The sequence below is a fragment of the Siniperca chuatsi genome, linkage group LG7 (genome assembly GCF_020085105.1).
Source record: "Siniperca chuatsi isolate FFG_IHB_CAS linkage group LG7, ASM2008510v1, whole genome shotgun sequence".
NCBI lineage: Eukaryota > Metazoa > Chordata > Actinopteri > Centrarchiformes > Sinipercidae > Siniperca > Siniperca chuatsi.
In genome coordinates, this window is record NC_058048.1 from 14,404,686 (window position 1) to 14,415,919 (window position 11,234).

Sequence of the window (11,234 nt, forward strand, 5' to 3'; positions counted from 1 at the left end):
TTATTGTGAAAGAACCAAGGACGGAAGAATTTAGTTTATGAATGTTGAGTTAAGGAAACTCATGGGAACATTGGGAAGATATACTGCAGTAATGGAAGAAAAGATGCTAATTATATGTGCTGCACCTCCGTCCCTTCTACCCTCCCTTTTATCCCTCTGTTTCTCTTTCTGTCTCAGTCTTGAAAAATTACAGTTTTAACATGACTCTAACAATTTGTTTCCTGTCAGTATGCTAATATGTCTGTCATCTATCCATCTATCAGGGTTCTACTCTGATCCACCAGAAGGTGGCCCCACCTACAGAAGGGCATGGGTCACCGGTACTGTCATTCATCGCTTTGGAGCAGTTCAACGCCATCCGCTTGGTCCAGGTGTGTCAGATAACCAGTGCTCTTACTAACAACAAACATTTTTACATTATTTTCAGAAATGATTGCTACCCCTGCATTACATTGTCAAAAAGGAAAATAAACCTCATTAGGTGGTGTTTACTGAACCTTGTAACTGACACAAAGCTTTCATCAAATAGAATAGATCTTGTACCTTGTAATATAAATGAGAAGGATATGTTAAAATGTTAAGAATGATGGATAATGGGTTTTGTTTCACAAAGATGCATGAGATGAATGTGAAACATAGATTATGTTTTAGCAGCAATCTGTATATAACTGTTATTCTGGGTATTTGGTAAAACCACAGGTGGTACTGAAACATGCATGCTCACAATAAAAAAGGCCTCAACAGTACTGTATAGTATTATGGTTAGTGCATGTGTACTAAATACTTAGATTTTTTTTAAGAAAGCAAAGTAATCCGATGAAAATAAGAAAGATCACTAACTACATCTTTGGTTACTGAGTACACCAGTAAGCCCAGTCAGTCAATCACAGGGTCTGTCATAATGAACCAGTTCACAGCAATCAAATGGCAAGTGAGTACCAGTGCTCTAAAACGTTGGCACAGTATGTACACTAAACTGTAAGTGTTGTCACAGAGTATCCACCAATCCCTGGCTGCCCTGAGCAAGGTCATCAGAGGGACCCAACTGCTAACTCCTGAAGTCCAAAAACTGGCCACTGCCCTGCTCAATCAAGAGGTGAGAAAGGAGAAAAAAATACAGAAAGGGAGTAAAGGGGAAAGAAATTGAGATATTGTATGTATGGGTAATAACAGCAAGTTAACACACTGTAAATGCTAGTTTGTGTTTGTGCATTTTCAAGATGAATTCAATTCATTCAATCAAAAGATGAAAATTAATGAAAATTGAACAGTAAAATGGTCTTACATTCCACTTAAAATTAAATTTGCACATTACAACCTTCCTGTGTTTTGTAAGTAATCTAAGATTTAACATCTTTTCTCCACTGACAGTTCTGTACGTTCTTTGATTCATCTCATCATAAAATATACAATTAGCTTTGTCTCCTTGGCTTACAGTGTGAAGTGAATCTTTCTCTTCACTATATTGTTTTAGGGGTGAAGTGTAAAATGTTCACGTATTGTGAAGAAGTTGAGGCCACAGGGGCAGGCACACATAGCTGACTTGTAGAAGTTTAGCAAACACAGCATGTATCCTTGTGTGTGTCCCCATGCTGAGATGAGCACAAAGGGGATATGTTGAGGCAGAGGAGGAGAGATAGACAATCAAGCTTTTACTCCTTCTATGTTTGTAATCTCCTGAGAAAAGCCTTGGGCATAATTCCTTCTTCACTGCTTTCCTCTTGTCTCTCTTTTTTTATATTAATTAGCAGGTCTTTAGTCTAATCGCCATCTCTCTCTCCCAACCAACTTTCTCCAGTTTTCCTCTCTCTTTCCTGGTCTCTCTCCCCTCTAATATATTCCTTCACTACAATTAGTACTAATACCAAGGCTATGAAATGTGTAAGCTACCAGGTATATCACAATATTGATACAAATATTTTTCCAATAACAATATATGATATATATATAGGTATATAATATAACATGTTATGGAAAATGTATGCACAATCACAAATAAGATAATCAAGATGATTCAATCCTTTGAACTCTATTCCATTGTAATGCATAATATAAGACAAAATTCTTCACATGTGCAAAACAAAAACATAAAAATGAGGTGTCCTTTGTAATTGTATATCACAACACTCCACATGCTAAATCACTGCTTATGGTCACAGTAAACCTTGGATACTTTTGAAAGATTTTGAAAAATGTATGATTTCCACTTTTATTTTAAGTGTTCATCTGGTATGAGTTTCCACAAATAAGGACACCTTGTAGTGCGTTATGACTGACCTATGTAACTACTCAGTATATAAAACAGATGAGCTCTCATTCCTGTTTTACAAATTTAAAACTGTTTCCCCCCTTCTAATTGAACTGTAAAAACACTTCCCATGGCCCAAAGCAGTGAGCACAGCTTTTTTCCTTGATCATTTCTAGGACCCATTTTTGGACGTTCTCTCTGTTTGTGTTGTGCACAATCCAAATGCAGCATTTCAATGAGTTGTTTGATAATCAAACAGATGCTTGTTGTTTGTATTGTAGGGCAGTGCAACTTTGCAGAGTTTTACCATAGCTTGTTTTATAGTAAGATGATTAATTATGACCCAGAATATTGGCACAGGCCTATTTCTAAGCCATCTTCTTCCAGAGAGGAAGTGTTTCTACAGACCCAGATCACAGTGTATTGAGTAAAAAAATGCCTAGAGTATCCTTGGTTGAAAAAGGTTTTGGAACCTTGGAAAAAGCAACAGCACCTGTCATCTTTGTTGATGCTGCTGTATGTTCTGGCAATCCACAAAATCTTTTACACATATAAAATTTACTACCAGCAGAATTTAAAACTTGATAACTTATCTAACACCTGATGACTTTGGTGACCCCAAATGGCAAAGTTTTACATGACGGTCGTAAAGCTGCTTACTCCTCCCTTAGAAGAAAGAGGACATATAGCAACAAAGCGAAATGTAAATTGATTATTTTTTAAATTTACATTAAGCTATTTTGACTCTGTCACTGTGGTTATGGAGTGTTTTTTCCATAACTGTACAACTCAGTACAGTTAGGGGAAATATTATCATTCTCCAGTATCCATTATAGCAGGATTAATTTGACAACCTTCCATTATCAGCAGTTATATTGTAAAGTATAGAATGAATTTGATGGTATATGACATATCATTCAATCTCATGCAGTGTTCTGTCCTGTACCTTTTTCCTCTAATGCAGGACACATTGTGTATTCAAACGTCCTCAACAAATAATTCAAAAAAGGCATAATTACATATAATATTTCCACATGAGTTAACAGGTGGGTGTTGAAAATAACACAAAATGTAAATGAAATTAGGAGTCTTCGCAAACCAAGCATCACTAATTAGCTCAGTTTCAACCAGATTAGAGGAACAGAAAGAGCTGGTGTGATTTATATATTTGGAAAATGGATCATTTGGGGTTGTAATATTATAAAAGTATGGCAGGCACAGCTCTGGAGGGATCAGCTCCATTGCCCCTCTCCTCAGCGGTGCAGTAAAAAATAATTAGATACTTGGAAACTACCCGAGCATCAGAAGAGAGAGTGGTAAGCAGCACTGCAAAACAGAAATAAATATCACCACTGCCTTAAGTCAGTGGAAAGATCATTAATATCAAGACATGAGGACTGATGCAGAGATGGCTTTTTGATTAAAGGTTAAACAATCTCTAGTATCAGTGAATTTGTCACTGCCAGTAGTAATTAGCATGACTATACTGACTGTTTTTATTTTATTTTATCAGTTTATCACAGTTACTTTCAAGCAAACTGGGTATCATAAGTGATCAAAGGAATCTTCTTATTCAAACTAATTAAAGAGAGCTCACTCCTGCTCAGTCTATTTATTTGCTTTGTATGTAAACAAATATGTGGTCTGAAAATGTACAAGTGTACTGTGCATATTTGTGCATGTGGAAGGCAGTTCTTTGATCTCTGTTTAACAGTTTAAGCAACATGGACTGCTTAACCTGTTCCAAAGTTAACAGTTGTCTCCTGAGGGAAGCTTTCTTTTGCCACCTACACACAACTATTGCATTCGTCAGTGCCTTCCAAAATTAACCATTAGAGCATTTCAAAACTACAAATATGAGCATTTTGTAATCAGCCACCTCTTTGGTTAAGGTATGGTTAAGGTCAGGCAACTAAAACTACTTAGCATCTGGAAAGATCCTTGTCATTGTTAAAAGAAACCAACGTTGCCTGTACTTTTGTACATTCATCCACTCCTCACTTTTTGCTGCACTATAAAAACATCACACTACTTCCTGCCTTGGAATCTCTGAAAAAATGAGCAATGCTGTCCACAGAAAAACAGCAGCATTAGTCGTTTTTCTGTGGAGAATTTGTTTTTTGCCAAACCACTGAGGCAGTGCTACCTAGGAGAATTACTGTACCATGCACTTACATGATGAGCCAGACAGACAGCCATATTTGTGTATGCAGGAGTCTTTCGGCACTGTAATGCTTGGGGTAGTGCATTCAGTTTAGTGTAAATATTTAAACAGTATTTATACAGTATACAGTACGGCAAGCACTTTATAGATTCACTCATCTGCATATCTGCCAACTGTAACCCTTTGACATCAGAAGTTTAGAAGGTGACATCACAGAAAACATGGATATAGATTATGTTTTAGCTGGACCACAGTGGCGGTGCAGCCTAGAAGAGTGTATGCCCTTTAGGGTCCAGTCCAGTGTTGTCAGGTTTATATGTCTGTGTTGCACAATTTAATTTGTGGTAGCCTTTAGTGACAGTAGAGGGGACAGGAAACATGGGGAGAGAGGGGGACATTGTGGTCACATGGTATGTGGTTTACACCATTTTAGACCATCAGGACACGCCGCAATTTAGAAGACTTCTTTAGCAACTTCATTTAAAAAATAGCCGAGGGACAAATCTAGCGTCTTTTTGGGCAGACATTAGCTACTTTCTCGTTGAAACTGCAGTCCTCCTGCATGTTGTGGCTGTAGCTCTCTGGGTTGACAGCTGTGTTCAGTAAGTTGTTATGAATTTGTGGATTCATGTATTCTCTTCTTCTCTATGCCGGTTTCCCTCTGTCTTAGTGTCCTTTAACATGGCAGAATAAATGGGAGGGTCCAGAAGAGCCAATGCAGTACCTCAGAGCTGTAGTAACACGGGCTCTCGCCACACAGGTAACACATGCATGTGTATACATAAAAAGACATCCTCTACTCTCTTTTCTCTGTGAGTCTGTCTGTCTCTCTCCCTTTCTCCCACAGGCAGCCAAAGAATACTTACAACAAATAGACACGTACATACTGTATATGCACATCAAATAAGACAAACACACAGTTTTTCCAAACTTTACACAGTGTGAAAAAAAGCATACTTTTTTCATGAAATCATTAAATATTTCTAAACAATTTTTAATGTGGTCTATGATAGTTTTCATGGTTTTGTTTTAGTTATTCTTTCAGGGACTGAAATTCACACAGGCCAGCTACTATCAGAGGACCTTTGTCTTTGACTAAAAAAATCATTGGTAAAATTTCTGTGGGATAACTGGTAGTAAAGGCATTTTCTGATTACCTCAGTGGTTATTAAAAAAACCCAGACTCCCCTACTCTGTGGCACTATTCTCACGGGAATGAGACTTAAGAGGCCTAAGAGTTTTCTAATCAGCATTAGCATAATGATTGAGGGATCCATTTAAATCCATTGTGCATTTATATCCTACCGGGAGCCTTGTCCTCCAGTTGTGATTAATATTGCGGGAGGACACTTGGATTTAACGATTTAAAATGGACCTTGCACCTCAGATATCCCACAGTGGCCCCAGACCTTTTTTTGGTGGCTCCCTTCATGACAAGAGTCCTTTAGCTGAACCTGATTCCAAGGACCAGACTAAGTACTTTTAGGTTACGGCTCAGACTAAAATAATTTATGACTGATTTAGGCAATGTGTTGACTAAAATCATGCCAGAAAAATTCTAATGTTGTTTTCAAAAGCGCTTCATGAATAAAAGCGGATTATTATATAAAAGCATGAGGTTCTGGGAAGTGTTTGCCCTAGGTTGGTGCCAGGAAATAAAGGTTCTGGCTGAAACTCCTCTCCATCTCCTCTCGACTGTGTCTGACTATACGCCTACCTCAATATGCTCTGGTGGACTGGAATACACACATACATACACACGCTCCGAAATAATTTATTTCTATGGGAATTTGATGCATTTCATTATTAGTGTGGGCGAGCCTCACTGCCTGTGTATGTCTGTCTGCTGCCTGCCTGCCTACCCATCTGTTTGTGTGTATGTCTCCCTGTCTGCCTGCCATCTCTCGTTTCTTTCTGCACCCCATCTGTCTTCATGTGTGTCTATCTGGAGGCTGCACTGTCCTTAACTGTCTATTTCTGCCCATCAGTACTGAGTGATATCTCTTTTAGCAGTGTGTCTGTGTCCTGTTAGCTAATCAGTCTAATAAAGGCGGAGACGGTCAGAGCTGCTGCTGTGTGGAGCTGCTAAAGAATAAAGAGCTAACAGCGCAGCAGTGCACCCCAGACGCACAGGACGACCTTGAAAACACCCAAATACTCACACACACACACATATGCACGCAAATACTATGCATACCAGCACACACTGGCTCGCTGTATTATTAATACCCAAAATTCTTGGTGCACATGTCTGCCTCTGTGTGTGTACTATATTTGTGGGGTCCAAAAACCGGGAGCCCACTATACTTGTGGGGTCCGACAGCTTTGTGGGGACCAAAATGCTGGACCCCACAAGTTTAAAGGGCTGTTTGAGGGTTAAGACTTGGTTTTAGGGTCAGGGTTAGGATTAGGGGTTAGGGTAAGGGGCTAGGGAATGCATTTTATGTCAGTGACGGGTCGCCACAAATATAGTAACACAAGGATTTGTGTGTGTATTTTTGTGTGCGTGCATCTGCCTGCAAGTATGTGCTTGTGTGAATGTGGTTATGGGCTTGCATTTGTGCATATTTTTTCTTGGCATAATGCTCATCCGAATTTATTTCTAAGGCCAGTGCAGACTGATGCTGTGCTAAAAAGGAATCAATTTATATTAGATATTGGATCAGATGTTTGCTCATTCTGCCTCCATTTGTCAGCAATTTTGACTGACCTCCAAATTCACTAGTTTCTATGGCGATTTAGAGAAAACTGCCTACCTGTTAAAAAAAGAAATGCAAACAAGGGCCCAGAATAGATCAAAACTTCAAAATCTGCCACTGCAGCCAAACAGGCTTACATCATCGTTAGTTTGGCTGTAAATGTTGTTGTGCCACTCTGCAACATTTCCCCCCAAAAAAAAGAAAGGAAAAATGAGAGCTAAGATTGTATTGTGAGGTATCATATCAGGTTAAGTCCTGAGCTGTGCCTTTGACAAAAATAACTAGTTTTCGCAGTGACACAGAAGGAGGCTGCTTACCTGATCAAAGCAGATGTTGCTGAATAAGGCAGACTGGATCAACACATTGGATAAAGCTTAGAGGGGTCCATCTCCAGTGGATACAGCGTTTGTTGTCTTTTAGAATCTACATACATATCGCTGTCTGTGCATGCATGTGCCCATGTACTATACAGTATATACACATGCTCAAATGGGAATCTGTATGTTTATGCCTCTGTATGTATGTGTGTGTGTGCGCACACTGTATTCCCATTAGCAGGTAATCGGGGTTCCAATGTTATCAGCTTGTTGATGTGGTGATAAAAGGACAAGGGGACATTAAATACTCTACTGGCCACACATTTTTATTGACTTCATGTTTTGCCCTCTCCCTTTCTAACCCTTTTTATCTCTCATTAACAAATACACACTGACTCGGTTAGAAATTATGATCATTCCACTCACAGATCAATGTTCTCTATGAAAATTTTAAGAGCTAAATACAATACAAACATGATACAACAAATACAGACTATTTGTGTTTTTTGTAACCAAACTATTCATGTTGAGAGGGTGAGCATTTAGAGTAAATATTTTGAGTATTCAGAGCCAGCTCTATTTGTTTCAGATTTCACCACTTGAACTGAAGAAAATTGTGTGGATTCTCATTATCTTTCAGTGATCCACTAAATGTTTTGCCCGACTCCTGTGTGAAACTGATTTTATGCCTGAGTTATATGTTATCTTGGAGTGTTTATTTGTTATTTGCTAGGTTTTTAATTCATTAATCTGTGTGTGTCTCTGTGTATGTTTGTCTATACGTCCCTGTATTCAGAGTTGGGTGGAGCGTGCAGGCAGACAGGCTCTTCTATCAGACACCCTAGATCTCGCTGAGCTCTTCCATCCTGACACCTTCCTCAACGCTTTGAGACAGGAAACTGCCAGGTAACACTGAATGCTTGTGGGTTTATGTGAGACGGAAAGAGTATATGTGCTAAGGTTAATAACATCTTTTTGTGGATTTAGGTCCATGGGTTGTTCTATGGATAGTTTGGTGTTTGTCTCATCATGGAGGAGTCCCATTGCGCAGGCCAAGCTACAAGTCAAGGTAGAATTACAGCAAGCACATATTTACCTACAGATCATCCATGCAGACAGCAGACACACTGGTCCCATCCAGCTGCAGAATGCTGGCTCTATAAACAAGGCAGAGTCTCTGGCTGAGTGATAATTGGAAAATAATGGAGTAAAAGACTGCAAGAATAGAATACAGATGCTGACAAGAAGGCAGGACCTGAAAGGGAGAAGAAAATAAAATTAGAAATAAAGCAGAAAGAGTTTGCTGCATACCCATTAGAGACAAGTCAGCTGCATTTGACAACAGTCATCTCTGGTCTCCTGTGCTTTTTTTGATGCTTTTTATGGGCACACATTCATACAGTTAAAGGACTTGGAGCACACATACTGTACAATACCACTCTCAGTCTTCATTTCTTTCTTTTTCATGCTCTGATTTAAGGGTGATATAATTGTATTGTCTATAATTGAAATACTTTTAGGCATTTGTTTCTCTTCTGTCATGCCAATAAAAATTGGCACAACTTAACTTGCACTTCATCAAAATATACAGAGAAGGGAAGGGTGTGGGTGCTTAAAAAGAGGCTGCAGGGAGAGAAGGGAAATATTCAGACATCTGACAGAGAAATAGAAAGGGGATAATTGTTGTGAAGCTATGAGCTCTCTTACACACACACACACACACACACAATGTAGCCTTTTCTGGATTTGTCTCTTGCTCGCTCTCTTGCTTTTTCTTGCCCAGATTATGGTGATTTAGTAGTTGTCTTTGTATGTTTAACGCCAGAGTTCCCTTTATTGTCTGGCCTACTGTGGAAAATCCCTGAGTCATTGGACTGAATTAACTTATATAAACATTCTCTCATGTACAATGTGCATAATATGCTAGTTAATCTGGTGACAGCAATATCTGTCTTCCTCTCATGCTCTACGTTTCTGTCCTCTTTTCCTTCCTTTTTATTTCTCTTAATATTTCACCACACATTTTAGGCTTTGTCATCCTGTCCTTCTGCTTAATCTGCTGCTCACAATCTCTCCTCTCTATATCTCTTTCTCCTCAGTTTACAGTTGCTTTGTTTTATTTTTGCCTTTGCCCCCACTTCCTTTGTCTCCTTTTGCTTCTCATGCCATCTCTTTCACTCTTTTTCCAGGTTGGAGGTCTCCAGTTGGAGGGTTGTAGTTTTGACGGTGTTCATCTTTGTGAGAATCAGCATGACTCTCCCAGTGTGTCAGCTGTCCCATCCTGCTACATGGCCTGGGTTTCACAGGTATGTATTTGTGTTTAAGACAGCAAAATATGTTTGCCTTCACCAGGGAAGTTGTTTTCTGTCTGTCTGACATTCAGATTTGCATTAAACATGGACAGACAGGCGTTGGCCCAAAGAACCATATTTGTGGTTCTGTTAGCTTGTTTATATTTTCTGATATAATCATGAAACTAACAGTAATATACTTTTTGAAAATCCTAAGGGTGTGTTTACCTATTCAATGTAACAATTAGACTGACTTATTCAGGTCTAAACAGTTGTCTAGCTAAATGCTAAATGCTCATATGGGGATCTTTGCGGATTTGATCATTGATTAGTTTATTAGTTATTGTGCATACATTCATTAAGTTGTGTGCTCTGCGTTTGATCCCAGAACTCTGCTGGTGACTCCGCTGCATCAGAGGAGAGTATCTGGCTGCCTCTGTACACAAGCTCAGAGAGGGTGAAGGTGGTCACACACATCTGTCTGCCCTGCGGAGCGAACTCCAACCAGTGGATACAGACCGGAGCCGCTCTCTTTCTCAAACAGCAGTGAAAGGACGCCATCTTGGTGAGGGCGAGGACGCAGAGACAATAACGACAGGGGCTTTTGTTGAGCACTAATAATATTGGCATGAAAGACATACTTGACTGGGGCAGCAAATAACAGGACAAATTATTAACGCTGCAAAAAGTCAGGCTCTGATACCGACACCATCATTTTCTAATTAAGCACCTTAGCTTGGAGACCAAAAACTTAAACACGCTGTTACTTTATGTCACTATCATTTGCATAATATGGTACAAGGGAAAGTACCAGAGGAGAAGAAAACTTTAAAAAGAATTGACTTTGCAGTGATCTGCTTTTTAATTTAACAAAAACACTAATACTTGAATGAAAAGTCCTTTCTTTTCTGTTCATGGACCAGACAGCAAAATGGAGCAGCAGTCATCTTTAATGAGATATAAACATAATATTATTTGGATCTCAGACTGTAGACTTTTATACCACTGAGTTCTCCTACTGTTAGTCTCATAAAACACTACTCCACTCATCTTATACACTTCATAAAATAGCGTAAAACTGTACATCAGTAATTCTTATTTGTTTAAATATTATGAAAATTTAATGTAGCTTTTTTTTCTTCAAGTTTTTGCCTCGAATGTTTGTTTCACAGTTATTCTGTTTCCTGAGTGTATTTTTGGACCTTATTTATTCAAAATAAAGATGAAACAAATGTCATCATTGCCATAATTTTAGTAGTAGTCACTAACATGTCCCAGTAATGGTGGTTGGTGAGAAAATCAAACTCTCTCTTAATTTAATTTCAGTTCATGTATTATTAGTGTAGAAGTTGAGAATAATATTGCCAAAGCACCAACGCAGAGATGTGAGTGTCTGGGTATGTGTGTGTGTGGGTGTGTTTCAAAGCTAGGCTGACCCTCCACCACACACTATCAGCAGTCACAACAGTTCAACAGTAAACAATACAGATCACAGTTCACTCAAATCTGCTGAAA

The 11,234-nt window shown here is 38.9% G+C and overlaps 1 protein-coding gene across 5 annotated transcripts in view; it reads left to right on the forward strand.

The window, feature by feature from the left end:
• Positions 1-10,956, forward strand: part of LOC122879450 (cytoplasmic dynein 2 heavy chain 1) — a 125,591-nt gene extending 114,635 nt beyond the window's left edge. For all 5 annotated transcript variants that reach the window (XM_044203550.1, XM_044203553.1, XM_044203551.1 and 2 more), the window contains 7 exons: positions 264-371; positions 995-1,096; positions 5,083-5,172; positions 8,225-8,334; positions 8,416-8,497; positions 9,618-9,734; positions 10,108-10,956. In XM_044203550.1, the coding sequence (XP_044059485.1) occupies positions 264-371; positions 995-1,096; positions 5,083-5,172; positions 8,225-8,334; positions 8,416-8,497; positions 9,618-9,734; positions 10,108-10,269 (771 nt within the window). In that variant the 3' untranslated portion in view covers positions 10,270-10,956. The remainder of the gene's footprint in view (positions 1-263; positions 372-994; positions 1,097-5,082; positions 5,173-8,224; positions 8,335-8,415; positions 8,498-9,617; positions 9,735-10,107) is intronic.
• Positions 10,957-11,234: the final 278 nt, after the last annotated feature.